Source organism: Etheostoma cragini, chromosome 7 (genome assembly GCF_013103735.1).
Source record: "Etheostoma cragini isolate CJK2018 chromosome 7, CSU_Ecrag_1.0, whole genome shotgun sequence".
NCBI lineage: Eukaryota > Metazoa > Chordata > Actinopteri > Perciformes > Percidae > Etheostoma > Etheostoma cragini.
Window position 1 is genome coordinate 13,462,327 of NC_048413.1, and position 18,758 is coordinate 13,481,084.

The window sequence follows — 18,758 nt, forward strand, 5'->3', positions numbered from 1 at the left end:
TGACCCATGAAGTATCTTACTATGATCTCTAACCTGCACAGCTGCTCTGCACAACATGGGGTCAAAAGCAGAAAATAGAGGATATTAAATTAATCTATATGGTGTATATATACTGTGTACATGGATAATAATTAAACTATGATTGTATTTAATACATTTCATTATAGATTTACATTTTCTGGCTACTCTGCATTTTTGTTGACCATGTAAATAGAACATAGATTCTAAAATAGTTTGACTTTTAGATAAACAAACCTGCACCCAACATCAGCACCTTCTGTCTAGTTTTAGTTTATATATTGATATATGAATCTGGGAGCAGGTTAAATACCTGTGTTTTTAAGTTTGATGGTGGGAGGAACCCTTTTTACATTGAGGATCATGAAATGTGGAATTTCATTTCAAACTGATGATGAACAACATTAGTTTGACATTTAGCACAGAAAATATTAATTTACTCATCAAGTGATGATGGGGATTCAACATAAGGACACAGCTACAGCAGGAAAATCCATTAGTACAATTACTACTACTAATAATAAAGCTCACACTCAGTTGGAGTATCAGTAATAGTTATAGGTTACATCTCCCTAATTTGCAGGACTACTACTGCACAGGAGCTTTTTAAAGAATTATGGACCCGAGGTGTCTTCTAGCTCACCCAGTAAGTGAGTCCTGCACCAGCCTGGGTTCAAAGTCATCCCCCATCTCTCTCCCCCTTTCATGTCTATCCACTGTCAAAAATAAAGCGAAAAGCCCCCAAAAATAATCTTAAAAAAAAAAGATGATGGACCCTTTATCCCCAATTGTGTTTGGTAAAGATGTTTATTGACTGCTTTGTGAGAGAAATATCTGCGGGAACGTGGCCACTTAGACCACTAGAAAAACTAAGAACAGATAGGAATAATTATATTTGCATTAATTATATTAAGCATTAATGGCTTTAAAAAAAGAGTGCATCACCTTTTCACTCAGGTAGAGACAGAAACATGTGAGTGCTGACCCAGCATCAGCATCTCATCAATGAGAACAGTTTTAACATAACCAACTCAAAGGGTGGTCCAAAAATGTGGGATTTTTGAATCAGGCTACTTCTTTTTTTCAGTTGCTGAAAATAGTAATTGATCATTGATAAAGGCTGCTTAACTGTAATCACCTGATTGCGGGGGCTGTGTGATAAGTTTACTTTTAAAAGACAAAAGGTTCTTTAGCAAAACTATAACTTTGCTTTCCCTATAAATGAAAAATTTAAAAATAATTTGCTCCAGTTACTCCATTGCTCGGCTGGCTTTGACCACTGAACTTAAAAGAGTCTGTCAGGGCCATGTCAATTTCCTATAGACAGTTAAAGAAATAGACCAACAGATCCCGTTGCTCTGGACGGAGACCAGTGAAGTCTATTAGAAGCACTTTTCCAGTGACAGCTGAGCGTTACTGCGCAGCCTGCAACTGGGCATGAAAACGTAGATGTGACCTGAGCAACCTGTCTGAAAGTTCTAAGTCTTGTGGTAGCTGTGCCAAGAGAAATCTCAATCATTCCAAATCTTGCAGAGACGGAGAGCGTAGGCACAGGGTAGAAGATAACATAGGCACAGGCTAATTATTGCTAACTAAAATGTTAGTTAACGTTAGTAATTAAACCTAAACAGCTAATGTAAGTTGAAACTGCCCGGACTGTTAGGTAGTTCCTCTCCTATGTAACGGTAAGATGAGTGGTTATGACACAATCGTTTGCCTCTTTTCACAAAAACGTCTGCTACGGAGCCATAAAGTGAGATGCAAGGTAAACCTCAAAATGAATGGCAGTCAATGGAAGGCTAACGAGGGATGATGGCTTGTTAGCATCAAAACGGCGCCATAGGAGCTACACATTGCGAAGAGAGGCTTAATTGACCAACAGAAAATCGGCCATTTTGAATTTATTGATAAATGTTGGTGTATTCGGTGTATTTTGGGCCATTAACAGGCACTATACTTCCCTTAGCATATTAACCCAATCTACATACAAAGTTGACTAGTGAATGTTATAAACAATATAAGACAACCAATAAAATACTTTACCACATAGCCACTGTCTTATTTTTACCCTTATTAAGGGGAAGATTGCTTTGCTGACTAAAAATCACAAAAGCCACTATGTGCCACCATTTTTCGTTTAGCCGTAGCCTACGTTTGCACTTTCATCTAAATAGCTGACAGTGCTTACCAAATGGAAAGTATGGTAATTGTTAGTCAATGTTTCTTGCTTAAAATGGTCTTTGATAATTGATTTTAAGTTTAGATGGGATGGTCCCGAGATCAATATAGATTTTATTTAACTGTGCACTTAGATGTTGAAATAAGCCAAATCATAGAAAACTGTTAATCGAAGATTCATTAACTGTATGAAACATTACTTGTTGATATTGTGACCTGTTGATATTGTGACCTGTTGACCTGTTGGCATGGCCCCTATAAAAAAAAATGGGTCATGTTTCTGTCTGACCCAGTTCCATGACCTTATTCTTCCAAGGCCTTATTGGAGTGTGTAGAATTACCTGTACAGTATGATCTGAAACAGAAAGCCACAGAATTAAAACCTCAAACTTATCAGATTATGTGTGTGTGTGTATATATGTATACTAATTAACCATTCATTGTATTTAAAGGTCCCATGGCATGAACATTTCAGTTTATGAGGTCTTTTTAACATTAATAGGAGTTCCCCCAGCCTGCCTATGGTTCTCCAGTGACTAGAAATGACGATAGGTGTAAACCGAGCTCTGGGTATCCTGCTCTGCCTTTGAGAAAATGAAAGCTCAGATGGACCGATCTGGAATCTTGCCCCCCTTATGACCTCATAATATACTGTATATATATATATATATATATATATACACACACACATACACACACACATATATATAAATACAATGGTAGTAGGTTTAATGCTGGTGTTTTAAATTCTGATGGTGGGTGTAACCCTTTGTCTTTGTTGGTGATCATATAGTTGGCAATTTCATTTCATACTTGAGGATAAAATTGTTAAAACAAGATTCAGCAGAGATAGATTTAGTTTTCATTGAGTGATGACAAGGATTTAACACAAGCACACAGCTGCAGCAGGCAAAACACATTAAGTACTAGTAGAACTACTCCTTCTACTACTTAAAGAATCAAACACACAACTCCTGAGATTAAGGAGCATTGTTAGGGATTATGGGTTACATATCCCTAATTGGCACTACTACTGCACCAGGAGCTCTTTAAAGAATTATTATTTTATCCTCAATTGTGTTTTGTAAACATGTTTATTGACTACTTTGGGAGGGACAGATGTGAGGGCACATGGCCACCCACGTTAGAAACAGATAGAAATAATGGGAGCATTAATGGCTTTAAAAAAGGAGGGCATCACCTTTTCACTCAGGAGAAAGAAACATGTGAGTGCTGACCCAGCATAAGCACAGAGGGAAAACAGAAAAGGAAAATGTCATTTTCAAATTTTTTTCAAAATGTCTCTAAATTTGCTAACAACTTAAAAAAAAAAAAAAGTACTGTATTGTTTTTTTTATTTTCACAGTGTATAACACGTGTATAGTAGGCAGACTTCCCATGATCTAAAGCATGTGGAATCAACCATATGGATCAGGTTTGACCAGCCACACATGTTTAAGGGCTGGGGCTGGTGTTGTATAACTTGTTGCTGTTTTTACAGATATTGTCTGGCAGCATCCTCAACCTGACATTAACAAAAAAGAATATCCCCCACCCTGTGACCCCCTGTGACCTGTGCAAATAAACACTGTACATTCATGTACACACACCTAACAGACCCACATACTCTCTCTACTCCTGTGTTTTGAGACCACTCTTAAATCTAAACATCGTAGATGACATGTGATTTCTGGAATGATGTTGTACATTCAAGTCTACTGGGGCAGTTGGGGTGGATTAGGGTTTCCATAAAAGAGGATGGACACCCTTGATCTTTTCAGATATTCACAAAGGAGAGGAACAGGGCAGAACTGGGGAACCGAGTGAACACAACAAGAGGAAGAATCCAGACACATAAAGATCATCTCATTTGAAAGAAAGAGAGCACAGATTTATTGGATTATTAGTGTGGATTGGAACTGAAATCATTTTAATCTGCAATCAAACCCTTAAAACACTTACACTTAAATGCATATTGTCGTCAGTGGGCCTCTCTGTAATTGCATGAATGACATAATGTCAAGGTGTGTTTTCTCTCTTCTATTTAGGCTTGCATGACCTTTAAAAATATAGTATTGTTGCAAATATATTCTGTCTCACTGTCTACACTTTCAGCATGGGTTCGTTGGTGATGAAGTGCATGTTGCTGTGTGCATTGATGAATGGAGCGGTGACGTGCGCCTGTATGCTGAAGAATCACACCCTATGGATTGAGAGGCACGACGGTGGCCAGTGTGTGGCCATCAACACTACCATCTGCAGCGGCTACTGTTACACACAGGTAAATACACACTCTCACACTGTTCGTGGTAACTCTTCATCTGAACATTTTGTTTAAGATGCAAAATAGTGAGGTTGATCTGATGCACATGATAAAAAAAACATTTGATGCATCCTAAATCTTCTAAAGCCCTGATTTTGCTATGTTGCAGTTCAATATGTGGATCAAAATGAGTAAGATACGTTGTGCAAGTAATTTAGTTAAAAGTGTGATAATACTTACTTAATTGTAACACAATTACTGACACACACCCTCGTGTAAACAGTCCTTGTTTCCCGTTTCTTAGGACACCAATTTGAGGGGACGCCTTGGGAGGAGTTTCCTGATCCAGCGCAGCTGTGTGCCTCTGTCCTTGGTGTACCGAGCCGCCCATGTGCCAGGCTGCCCCCAGGATGTCAACCCTCAGCTGTTTTATCCTGCGGCCAACCGTTGCAGCTGCAGGCGCTGCGACACGCGCACACATCACTGTGTTCGCAACAGCCGGATCCCTAATGACCGGTGCACCGCGACCCTTACTGTAGGCATACGTAGCCTACACACCGCCGCCGATTTGAGCTGCAAAAAAGCACCGCGACCCGGTGTGAAGAGCCAGACACCGCTCTCCGTGGGAAGCTAACGCTATCCACATGCACACGCATGGTGCAACAGCGGATGAACTTGCAGCTTGTTGATCATAGGCTAGTGTTGGGCATCTCAGCTCCTCGTATTGTTTTGTCTAGTTTGTTAGACAATGTAGGCTAATGCTATGAAACACTAGATTGAACATGTATTTAATTTTGTAAAATTGTGGAAAGTAATTAAGGACAACGAATATACAGGCCACACAAGAGTGCATACGTGTATTTCCACATTAAAGAAAGTCTAATATGATCAGTTTGGAAGGAGAATGGTCTTGTTTATTTACCATGGTTTCAAATTACTGGGGACATTTGTTGTACTAGTTTCCACAAACATGCCTATTGCTTAGCCCTATGCACAGTTTTGTGGAAAAAAAGCCACAGGTGTAACTCCTTACACTAATTGGGACTGTGTTGAGTGCCAGCAGGCGTGATTAATTCACGTGACCAGATCAGTTACACCTGTGTCTGCCAACCCTGTGAGAAACCTTTAGGAAAAGTTATATCATTATCAAATGTGGAAGTGGTTCGTGATATGTGTTGACCCATCCCACTTTACTAATAGCCTACTACACTCTGTTCATTGGCCGTCAGGTATGAAACGTCCCTGCTGCTAACCCAGGTCACAATAAACAACCGAACATAATTTGGAGAGGTCTGTTATTTAGCAAAAGTTACATAGGGGGTACCCAAAATATCAGGCCGTTTTTCAGCTGATATTTAATGCGTCCCGTCCCCTAACATGCAAGGGTCTGTCCTGTCATCAGCATGTTGTGTTTTTGGTTTGTTTTTTATTATGTGCTCGCTAAATGTAGCTATAATCTGACTAGCTAGCTAACCAGCCAACCGTAACGTTAACGTTACACAGACCATTTACGTTAGCGTTAGCTAACGTTAACGTTAGGCATAATTGAACGTTACCCGATATCCGTTAACGTTGATGCTAGTTAGTAAGCAAACAGTAAGTGGCGCAGTCATACTTTGCTTGTATCGGTAATTAATTAATTAGTTTTCTTTTCTTGGCTTAAATGGAACTGAAACTTCAACTGGGAACATAAAGCTCAGCTGAAGACTTGTTATCGAATCAAATGCTAAGGTAAATACGGATAGCGTTTTCTAATCTGTCAACTAGCTAGCTGACTTTAAATCTAATTTTTAAAAGGTGAAGAAGTTCAGGGGGCGTATCACAATGAATTACGTACAAAACGTTGTAAGGTTTAATTTTTAACCTGCTTATCACCAAAGGGCACGTAAAACAGTTTAGTAAGACTGTGGTAGTTTCTGTGCACTCGGCATGAACGTTAAATCTGGTTGACAATTGACTTTAAAAACGGTTCGGAGTGCCAACGGTCATAAAATATCAGTTATTTGATGGTGACTGCTTTTGTTGGCTGACAGTCACATAACTTTGTTTTACGTTTTGTTGACACTAAATTGACCATAAACCTAGCTAGCTAACGCTACAACTGACATAACAAAAGTTTTACCGCTAATTAGGACTAAGAGCGTTCGATGGAAATATGGAAACTCCTTTGACTTTTAGATCAATATAATCATCAATATCAACATTAATTTGATTGGTACTTTTCCGTTTCATGTTGAACGTTAAAGCAAGGGTAACTTTGGTAAACTGTTGGACGTTGTGTGTTTGTTTGTTTCACTAGTTATCCCTCCAGTGGTTCTTGCTAAGAACACCCACCACCATCTACAAAATGTCAGGAATACACCGTGTTCATTACAAAACAATAGTTTTTAATATTAAAAATACTGCATCCTCACAAAAGAGCATCATTTGTTAATAGCTTTCACATAGTTTGTCAGCTTTTATTTTGGCATGATGTAGTGGAAGATCAGAAGACGTTGGCAGGAGTTGTGAGAGAAGGCAATGCACAAATAAAGAACATCTTACTACAATAATGTGTGTGCGTGTAAACCTGATCAACAAGTGAAAAGAGTCAGGTATGTTGTCCTATTAGGTTTTTGTATTGTGCAAATTAAACACCTATAATCCGAATCTATCTAGTTTTCCAAATGTGCAGTGAAGGAGAGATACCACACATCCTCCCTCTGCTGTCAGACTTTATAATCAACACTGCTCCAAGTAGACCACATGCACCCTATGTGCCAATTTACTTGTGTAACATCAATCTACACCCTATTATGCAATATCAGTAACTCCTGCAATACTGTGAATACGGTGTTATTAAACATTCTGTCTGTGTCCTTAACTGTTTTAACTGCTTTATTCTTGCATTTTTACCGATGCGTTTGTCATTGCACTTTCCCTTTGATGCAGGATCACTGAAAATGTTTCCACTGTGGGATTAATTAAGAATTTTATCTTACTTAAAATGTTTTATATGTTAGTATTTTTCAGATCTTTCAACTGCCATAATGAATGAGGATTTTGGAAATAATATGCATATTATTTCCAAAATCCTAGTTATGGCCTAAGTTCCTATGTTGGCTAATTGAATAAATTAACCCACAAACAAAAGTGAATACACATACAAATCAAGTAAACTAAGACTTGTTTTAAATCAATTTAAAAAAAAGACTATATTTAGTTTTCACTACAAATATGTTACACAGAAGATGTTTTTTTTGTGAAAGATTAGCCGGATGTTATATTTATTATCGCGGTTTGCATAACCCTCAACAGTCTGTTAGCATATCACTCTTACACAAGGACTTTGTTGTTTTAAGCTATTGTTAACAACAGACAGACACAAATGAACAAATGTATATTTTTATCATTTGCACCCGAAGCTAAAACGTTATTACCGGCTGTGGTTCCGTTCATATTTGTTGAGTAATCAATGTACTGTACATAGAATATTTAAGTGTTCTTTGTGAGATTTTCTGTTCTTAACTGTAAATTGATTTCAATTTGAATTGTCTACGCGTGTATATGTTGTACATTGTTTTATACTTACTTACTAGGTATTCTGCTATCTATCTATCTATCTAATTGGGTTAGGCACTTTTTAAACTATGCGTGTTTGTTAATTGCTGGTCATGTCATTCAGGAAATGTTCTTTGTTATTAGATTACTAATTTTTGTTTGTGTGTGCCAGTGCGGTGGCGAGCAGCTCAGACCAGACTCTTCTGCAGCCCTCCAACCGGCGAGGCAAAGCCCCAACACTCCATGCTGCTGACCACTAAAATGAAAGCCACAGGTCCAATACCGGTGGCGGTACATGAGAGAGGTGCTCACCAACCCAGTGACAGTGAGTGGAAATCAGTGACCCTAAATATCTGGAAGAGGTGTTTCAGTGTTAGTGTTTGATATTCAGTTTCTGAACTCTGTAGGCACAAGCCAACAGTTTGGTGACACTGTCTGAGCCTTACGTCATCATTTTTAATTAGTCAAGGTGATACAGTGTAAGCGGTAAAATAGGGAGGTTTGACAGTATAAAAATTTGGAGACCGCCCGACTCTACTGTACACCAGTCTCTGATTAACCATCAACATACACTACGGGTCAAAAGTTTGGGGTCACTTACAAATTTCTATTTCACTCCATTATAGACAGGATACCAGCTGATCTGGGTGGGTGGCTGATCTTTAATGCAATATCTACATTTCCCATTATCAGCAACCATTCATCCAATGTTCCAAAGGCACATTTTGTTTACTAATCTGATATTATTTTAAAAACTAACTAACTAAGAAAACATTAAAAAACCCTTTTGCAATTATGTAAGCACATAATGTAATCTGGAAACTGCTGCCCTGGTTAAAAAAAAAGAGGCAACTGATCTCAGCTGGGATTCTGTCTATAATGGTGTCCAATGGAAATTTGTGAGTGACCCCAAACTTTTGACAGGTAGTGTACGTTCCTCTAATATTAGTCAAAAGTATTCCTAAATTCAGCTTTTTAAACTGAAAAATTAGGTCTAACTTCATATATACAAGGTTTATTTACCATGAATTCTAAAAAATAAAACTCTAGTGGTTAGAAGTTGGTGTTAGTGGAAGTGAAAAACATGACAAAAGTGTCAAAGTGTTTTTGACCCAAGAAGACCATACAAAGGTTGAACTGTTCCTTTTATATGAACCTTTTTTGACCCTCTGCCGCTGCTCTCTGTCCCTTTTTTCTCTTTCAGGGTTACTACGTGAGGAACAACATCCTGGGGACAGACGGACGGATGGACAGAAATGATTCAGATCTTCGGAGAAGTGAGACTGGAAAAAAAATCCACCTTAAAAGGAAAGACAATAAGTCTGACATGTCTCTCAGTTTATTACAGGAGTTAATTTGAGATGAAATGTTTTGTTACATCTCCACTCAAGCCATCTCGTCTACAGCTACTCTCCTACAAGCTGTCTCAATGTGGAAAACCTCAAAAACGATCCATTTCTTGAAAACTTATTTTAACTTTTAAAACGGTTACGAAAGAGAGTAGTATGTAGAGGGACAACAGTAGAGAGTAGTATGTAAAGAGACCACAGTAGAGAGTAGTGTGTAGAGAGACGACAGTAGACAGTAGTGTGTAGAGGGACGACAGTAGAGTAGAATGTAGAGGGAAAACAGTAGAGAGTAGAATGTAGAGAGACGACAGTAGAGAGTAGTATGTAGAGGGAAAACAGTAGAGAGTACTATGTAGAGAGACCACAGTAGAGAGTAGTGTGTAGAGAGACGACAGTAGAAAGTAGTGTGTAGAGGGACGACAGTAGAGAGTAGTATGTAGAGGGACGACAGTAGAGAGTAGTATGTAGAGGGACGACAGTAGAGAGTAGTATGTAGAGAGACGACAGTAGAGAGTAGTATGTAGAGGGACGACAGTAGAGAGTAGTATGTAGAGAGACAACGGTAGAGAGTAGTATGTAGAGGGACGACAGTAGAGAGTAGTATGTAGAGAGACGACAGTAGAGAGTAGTATGTACAGGGACGACAGTAGAGAGTAGTATGTAGAGAGACAACGGTAGAGAGTAGTATGTAGAGGGACAACAGTAGAGAGTAGTATGTAGAGGGACAACAGTAGAGAGTAGTATGTAGAGGGACGACGGTAGAGAGTAGTATGTAGAGGGAAAACAGTAGAGAGTAGTATGTAGAGAGACCACAGTAGAGAGTAGTATGTAGAGGTACAACAGTAGAGAGTAGTATGTCCTGTTCTTGTTCTGTGTGTCACGTAAAAGTACCTTTTAGGAGCCCACCCACCATCTTTTCCTTAACCTAACTGCGTCAAAAGTAATGCCAATAGTCCCGACCAAGCCCCTTTTAGATCTTATCCTAAAGGAGATATTTTTAGTGTAAATACGAACGCCAAAGGCATTTGACCAAACGTCCGTATTTTTGGAGTGACAATGTGTTGAAAAATGACAAATTGGCGTGACAAATAATCAACATGAAAATGTCCTGCTCATTTTTCGTATTAAAGCTATTCACACCAGCAGCCATGCAAATTTGCGATTTCAATAAAGCTTCCAGGTATTTGCTCCAGCTCAGTGTCGAAGGGACAGTTTGAGTTTCAACTGGGGAGAAGAGAGAGAGAGTGAAGGAAGATACGGTGTGAGCGTACATGAGATATCATATCATAACATATAAAGTGATTACCACTGGAGGTATCCTGTCTTGTTTTCCGGCTGACCTCTCCAGATTAAGTCAGGTTGTTTATTGTGACCTCGTAAACACACAAAATAACAGCTTTTGCATGTTAGTGGATGGGATACACAAAATATGCCTGATATTTTGGCTACCCCCTATGTAACTTTTGCTAGAAAACAGCAGACTTCTCCAAGTTATGTCAGGTTGTTTATTGTGACCTGGCAAACACACAAAATAACACACATCATGAAAGGCCAGACCCTTTGCATGTCAGGGGATGGGATACATAAAAATATCAGATGAAAAACGGCCTGATATTTTGGTTACCCCCTATGTAACTTTTGTTAGACAACAGCAGACCTCTCCAGATTATGTCAGGTTGTTTATTTTGACCTGGTGAACACATAAAATAACAGCTTTTGCATGTTAGTGAATGGGATACACAAAATATCAGCTGAAAAATAGCTAGATATTTTGTGGACCACCTATATAACTCATTAGGTGGGCAGTTAAAAAAAGTTGTTAATTGAAAACCCAAGTTAATCTAAATGACATTAAAACAGAATTCACGTTAGAGGACAGGGAGGATTTATAGGCCTGTCAGTCTGCCTGATTAATCTACAAAATTTAACAACGCTATAAACAATTCACAAGCCGCCTGGCAGGGATACGTACATTGGCACGACACCCGTCACAATAGACGTACTCAGGGACCGTCTTAAAATTGCAATAACACCTTTTTCAATCGAAAATACTTTTTTTGCTGTTCAACATAGAAATCTCAAACCAATTTCCTTATAGAGAGGGAGAGCCATTAAACATTTCACACTTGTGAGACTTGTGATGACTACTGAGCCTGGTCTATTTCTTGGCTGGCGATGCAGTGGGTGGAGTGCAATGTTGAATTTATCCCTGCATCTGGAGGGCTGGACTTGTGTATCTCTGTATAAATATAACCCTGAGCTTCTTTCTACTCTTGCCTTGCTCAGTGTCTCTCGGGGACTCTCAACCTGCTCTCCCTCTGCGGCCTCCTCATTTGTGCTGACCAACTTTTGCACTCAAAACAACCAAGAACCATGGCCCAGCAACAGCAGATTAGGTATGAACCGGCTCTGTCTAATCAGGACACAGGGACCCTCAACATGATACAGCATGTAGAACTAAATGGGAAGAAAGCATGTTTTGGTTATGTAAATCCATTTAACATAGTAAACACTAATAATTTGCTATAATAGAAACCTTAGAATGGGTAATGTGTGTATGGGTTTACTCTGTCAACAAGTTATTTTTAGATGAGCAGATTCCCAGAGGCAGTCACTCTATACCCAGTTCCGTTGCAATGCTAATGCCTCACATACAGTATACACACACTTCAAATTCAGTTTTAGTAGATTAAGTAACCTTACTTGACAGTGACACACCTTGCTCTACTCTATGAAATTTATTGAGAAAGGGAATGATTGTTATGCTAATGTCTGTTTCAACTTGTATTCAACAGCCTCCCAGCCAAATTGATCAATGGAGGGATTGCAGGCATGGTTGGGGTTACCTGTGTGTTCCCAATTGACCTGGCCAAGACCCGCTTGCAGAACCAGCGCAGCGGGCAGCAGCTGTACAAGAACATGTAAGGGTCAAACCCACCAAAACAACCACCACCCTGCCCTTTCCCTTGATTTTAAATTGTAAACTTAATGAAATGCACATGCAGATTGTTAATAGCCTTTTCTTACCAAGCCTGTTTTTTGCCAGTCTATTCATCACCTTTTAGTGATACCTTTTAGAGTAAGGTGTAGGAGTCCCATTAAGCTTGACAAACTGAGCTCAGCAAAGGCTGATGAACCCCAAACTGACCAGATTCTCAGTATTTAGTATTTATTTAGTAATCCCATTTTATGAATACATTCATAATCAACATATACAGTATACCAACTATCTACTTTTATAAAGGCTCTTCCCATGACACATTTTCATTTCCAGGCCCTGATTGTATTGTATTATGCTCACCTAATTATATTATGCATACACATTAAGTGTTTCCTATTAATAGTTTGCATAACTAATACATTTACTACAATACAATACTTTTTTTTTTCCTTCAGGATGGATTGCCTTATAAAGACAGTTAAATCTGACGGCTACTTTGGCATGTACCGAGGTAAGACTTGTCACATTGTCCATACTATACTTGACTTTTTTAAAGATTTGCCTGAATAGTCTCCTTGAAAAGAATATCAAGCTTATTATCAACGTTTTTGAGATTTGTGACAAACTTTGGCCCAAACCAAATCTACCAATTTAATCGGACTCCTGAAGGAGTCCATGTCTCAGTAAGTACAAAAGCAGTACAAATTGCATGTAAATTGCTAAATCAGTCGTTCATCTTGTAAAACAGTGACTACATAACCACAAATGACTTCACTGACGCAATGAACATTTAACATGTCACATAAACTATTGCTGCTTTATGTGATTGGTTGACTTCTGTGATGTGAAATTAATTTCTTTTACAGACATCTAGCTGTATTCCCAATGTTTCATTAGAATTAAGTTTGCCAATGCTTGTTATTGCAGGTGCTGCAGTAAATCTCACCCTGGTAACCCCAGAGAAGGCCATCAAACTAGCTGCTAATGATTTCTTCCGCCACCAATTGAGCAAAGATGGGTGAGTATTAACACTGAATATGACAGCCTACTGTACTGCAATGTAATTTTAACCACATTTTTGCATTTACAGTGGCAGGTTGACGGTGATCAAGGAGATGTTGGCAGGATGCTGTGCAGGAATGTGCCAGGTCATTATCACCACACCCATGGAGATGCTCAAAATCCAGCTGCAGGATGCTGGCAGGCTAGGTAATTATGAGGAACTCGGCAGAAGTTAACCGCCTGATGAAAAACAGTTACTATATGTTTCCTTTTGTCTGCCAGCTGCCCAACAGAGGATGGTGCCCAGTGTAGTAACAACTCTGAAGATGGGGGGGACCAGTGCAGTTCTTAGCCGTTCTTACAACACCAACCCTGTCATGCGAGTGTCAGCCACACAGATCACCAGAGAGCTGCTGAGGACCAAAGGAGTCACAGGACTGTATAGGGGACTTGGAGCCACATTAATGAGGTCAGATGGGATTCCATGCCTGCTCTTGCATAACTGGTTTTCCATCTTTAGTCAACGGTTTCTTAATGTGGTTAACATGCTTTGTTTTAACTTTCAGGGACATCCCGTTCTCCGTTGTGTACTTCCCTCTTTTTGCACATCTGCACCAGCTTGGCCAGCGTTCATCTGAAGACCCATCTGTGCCCTTTTATTGGTCCTTCATGTCTGGCTGCCTGGCTGGATCCATTGCTGCTGTGACTGTCAGCCCTTGTGACGGTAAGGGACTCAGTCTGTGCAGATAACTGGTCTGCAAACATTTTAAGTTGTTTCACAGTTTTAATAAATTCAGCTACGATAAGCTTTGTATGTCTTGTGCAGTGGTCAAGACGAGGCTACAGTCACTGAAGAAAGGAGCTAATGAGGAAACCTACAATGGAGTGGTGGACTGTGTCAGGTAAATTAGTCATACAGTCATCAAACATTATGCCTTGCCCTCACCAGGGTCCGCATGAAGGACACAGGCTACATGCTAACCCATTGCTCTCTTTTTGTATTGCAGAAAGATCCTGAGAAAGGAGGGCCCTGGAGCATTCCTCAAGGGGGCCAGTTGCCGGGCCCTTGTTATTGCCCCACTCTTTGGCATTGCACAGGTTGTGTACTTCGTAGGAGTTGGAGAGTTCCTGCTGGAGTACACACCTCAAAACATTTACTCTGCATAAACAAATTGTTTCCTAGTCTTTCTACTGCCTCATTAAATTACAGGCATCTATGCCATGGACATAACCATTGACCCAGCTAACCATTACTGTGTAACTTCTTTATTTTTGGAGGCTTTCCAGGTACAATGCTACAGTGACAAGAGAGAGGCCATTTTATTTTACAATGGTTTCAAGTTAAGCCTTTAGCATATCTCAATCTTAGATTGAAACTTGCCTGTCGATGAGCTTCAGTGAAGATTATTGTGAGAACAGAATGGCCTTCCTCACTGTGGGACTTGATAGTCCAAAATTGACCAAATTTCACTCAGGTCAGACTTGGCTACTCCTGTGGCACCAAACCTTTCTCTCCTGCTATCTTAGACCTAGTCCACATGTACAAGGGTGTTGTAAACTAGTTTGTTGGCCTTTTGTCCACACACAGTCCATAACAATGTTTTAGCTCACTGTAAGCTGAGCTTTTGGGAAACTATGGCCAGGGTGAAGGTTTTTAGAAATGCTGCTTGTGTGTTGTAGTGTAAGGAAAACAGTTTTTGGCTTGGGACATGATTGGGTGCGCTGTTATCGTCTTTTTGTGAGGTGTCACAAATGAGGTGACATTTCTTGCAATGGCAGACGTGGCTAAAATAGTACTAGAAACGGGCTGGTTAACTTGGCTTAGGTGAGATCTAACATTTATTCACCAACAAACTGTACACGCAATGCGCTTCTACGTTAACTTTATACTTTCAGTTTTTCCACTGCTATTTCGCCAACTAGTGGGCTGCAGCTGCTGTTGTATGCGCAACATGCATGGTGTGTCTGTGCCTGTGACACTGTCTGTGCCTCTGTGTATGCCTATTGTCATGTGGCACGTGTGCAGAAGACAACTGTGCGCATTAGCTTCATAATGGCACTTCATTAGGATGTCATGTCTACATAATCCAACACTACATGACACAAACCCCGCCGACTATCGCCGGTCTTTTATGGGTAGTACTAAAGGTAACGGCTTTTTTTCAGGCTTCTGATTGTCCAACATCTTTTTCTTCTTTACGCTACTGGGATTTTCTTTTGCCTGTTGACTCGACAGTGCATGGGTGGATGGGATATTTTATTTGAATGAACAAAGGAAAAAACAATTTTTAAGAAATACCAGTTTACGTGTGGATTAGATTTGACCTTTATCCCTAATTATGCTCTCTATCAATTGCCCTCACTGACTGCCTCTCTTTTAACCTAACCTGTAAACCTTGGAAACTACTAGGTGTGGCTTTTACATGCTATTTCAAAATAAACCTTACAGTGCAAGGGAAGATCTACTAAGTAATACCAATGGTAGAATATGAAAACATTTACTGGAATAGCGTCAATCCTGTTTTAAAGGGTTACATGTGAAATTGATGTTTAATCCCGGAATATGTATATACTGTATGTTTTTAAGCAGATATAATTTGAACAACTTCTCTCAGAAAATTGTCAAGTGTTATTCTCTGAACAACCTGGTTTGAAAAAGGGATTGTTTAAGGAGTCATAGCCTATTAACAAACAAATGAAACATTTGGACTTCCTGTCCACCAGTATGCCATATAGTGATCCTGTGTTGTACTAATTTCCATTACTAGGAGTGATTTCTCTATGCTATTATTTTGCCCATTCTCTTAATATACACTGCTTTATAATTGGTTACAAGACCGTAGCTGACCACAGGTGCTTTCTGGTGTGTTTATTTCAGAACAATTGCATTGTATTGAGGTATTTGGGTTTTCTACTGGGCACTGTGAATCTCAGTGGCAGCCTACACAACTCTTGTTTATTTAACATGCAAGCATGAAATCTGACTCAACAAGGCCTTCTGCAGAACTTTGGAGTGCTGCATTTTTGTGGAGGATATGTTGTTTGATGGTGGTGAGCTAATCTAATGATGGGCAATATTTAATGGGATTCGATGTGCTTTTGGGACCAAGTCTTATGAAAAAGGTGCAACATAACCTAAACATAGTCTGTGGTTGTGCCTGGTCAGGTTTTTTTGTCAGAGATACAGGAGCTAACCCCAATGTATCATGTTAGGCATTTAGAAGCAGAACAGAGTACATGTTGGACTCCACTCGCCCTTTCCTGGAAAATATCCCGGGTCAAAGTTGTATGTAAATATATGTACTGTGTTAACCAGTTCAGTAGATTCTTTATTTTTTTCCAGATATACAAGTTTTAAATGCTGAATAAATATTTGTAAATGCATTGTTTACTTGTGTTATTCGTGCTGAATAGCCGGAAGAATTGGATATTCAGTCATGTATTCTCGGATAAGGTTGTTTGGTAATAACAGCAGGTTGACTGTAGACTGTGTCAAACTTTTTCTGAGCGAGCTTGCAATGTGTTGCCGTGCTCTGCTACGCACACTGGCAGGGAAAATGCTAATGCTGCACCAGTGGGGTAACTCTATCCTGGGGAGTCCTGGAGCCTCTGCTGCATCACATGCATAACTAAATATTCAGCTGTCCTTGACGCTCAAGTGCAGAAACTGAATGGCGTGAAACCCATGCGACTAAACCTGGATGCCTATTTAATCACAGGGGGATATCTAATACAATCTGAACTGGGAAGAGATATATATTTTACTGTGATGTGTGCTGAAGGGAATCATTTCTACATGCATTCCCTTACAGATGAATAAATGTGATGGGAGGGGAGAAAAAGGAAAAGGTGCCTTCATTATATTTGAGGTACGTGTTTTTTTTCATTCCCGGAAAGGACTGGGAGTGTGTGGACATGCTGGTATATTTTCATGGCCTGAAACCAAGCAGCCAGTGGAGTATTGGACCAAAGATGTGTGTGGAATGGTGGTATCTGATGCTGATATGACTGAGAGATGTCTTTGGTGACTAGAGATTTAACAAGTTATTGAATATCAAACAATAACTACTTGGAGTTGTTGTTTGATACAAGATTTGCTGAGTAAAACACACAACCCCCCCTCAAATCTGGAACATGAACAGATTTTTAAAGACCAGTTTTGTCTTTTTAATTTTTTTTTTAGCAGTCATTTAAATGATCCAGTAAACATGCTAACTGGGCCCTAAAGAGACCATTTGGTGCGCTGTCACATCATTTTAATTACCATCTGTTCTTGTGTCAGTTCCTGTGAAAGATTACTAGATTTCAGTACAAAAGTAAATAACTAAACACTGATATCAGAAAGTGTGAACCTCTGTGATGAAATAAGACACAGAAAACGGTGTAAAACCTTATAAGCTTTATTAAACTTCCAACAGCTACTTCCTGAGACACCTGGAATGGTATTAAAATAAATTAACACAATCAACTATGAAACGCTCGACTTGGTGCACAGAGTGTCTTTTTACATGCACGGTACGTTTCATCCCCAGATTTGCACAAATATAACTGAGTAACAGCAACAGCTTTTTATGGATTGAGTTGCACTAAACCGTTCCTAGTTCCTCCTGTTTTAACTCCACAGAGATGACAGTGAAGTGACGTTTGTGTCTCGTCACTCCTCAGAGTAAACACTGTCTGCTGGAGTGGTAAGAAAGCCTTGGTGGTCTCCTCACTTGTCTCACATTACACTGAAATCTATAAATAAAGAAAAGACCAGTGACTGTGTTCCACACAGCTTGATTATTCTTTTATGACCAAGAGACTTTTAAAAAAGTTGGCAGACAAACTGTCGCTTTTACCACTTCAATTCTCTTGACATTGAAGACCCAATCGAGTTTGACACGCACCAAAACGATCATGGCAAGTCCAATGTGTGTGACAATTAATTGCAGTCCGACTCAACAAACGTATGTACATCTTTTGCTACATTTTTTTGCTACGTTCAAACAGCCTGTTGTTCAAAAATAGCTTATCGAAGAAAGGCACATTAAGAAGCTATTTTAGTTGCGTCGATTGGCTTTGACAACATAAACACTGTGCTACTACAACTACTGTAAGCCTTTGTCTACACACAGCATGTTAAATAGTAACTGTCACATCAACCAAAAACAAATGTACAACTACAAGAAAACACACATATTTACATACCGGAGTCCAGTAATAAACCCAACTGGCCTGATTGAACCTGGATCAATGGAAGTTATTCCAGATAGGCATGTCTGTCCAATCCTCTTATCTGCCGAGATTGATGAGATGTGAGGAAGGGGTTATTTCTCACTTTTAGTTTTGTTGTGGGTGGTGTACTTTTAAGGCATAGCGGGGAAAAAATATATAAAAAGGACATGATAGTGCTATCAACCTTCTAATCTAACTCTCGGCAAGAAAGTTGTATACATACATATACATACACACACACACACACACA

General features: G+C 39.4%; 2 protein-coding genes across 2 annotated transcripts; both read left to right on the forward strand.

The window, feature by feature from the left end:
- Positions 1–4,295: 4,295 nt before the first annotated feature.
- LOC117948175 (follitropin subunit beta-like) lies at positions 4,296–5,093 on the forward strand. The gene is made up of 2 exons (XM_034877689.1): positions 4,296–4,477; positions 4,764–5,093. The coding sequence occupies exons 1-2, from the start codon at positions 4,313–4,315 to the stop codon at positions 5,091–5,093; spliced, it is 495 nt and encodes a 164-aa protein (XP_034733580.1). The 5' UTR covers positions 4,296–4,312.
- A 6,443-nt stretch (positions 5,094–11,536) lies between these two features.
- Positions 11,537–14,617, forward strand: LOC117947649 (mitochondrial glutamate carrier 1-like). The gene is made up of 9 exons (XM_034876775.1): positions 11,537–11,744; positions 12,144–12,269; positions 12,745–12,800; positions 13,217–13,307; positions 13,380–13,498; positions 13,574–13,760; positions 13,858–14,015; positions 14,118–14,193; positions 14,299–14,617. Exons 1-9 carry the CDS (start codon positions 11,722–11,724, stop codon positions 14,456–14,458), a joined length of 996 nt encoding a protein of 331 aa, XP_034732666.1. The 5' UTR covers positions 11,537–11,721; the 3' UTR covers positions 14,459–14,617.
- Positions 14,618–18,758: the final 4,141 nt, after the last annotated feature.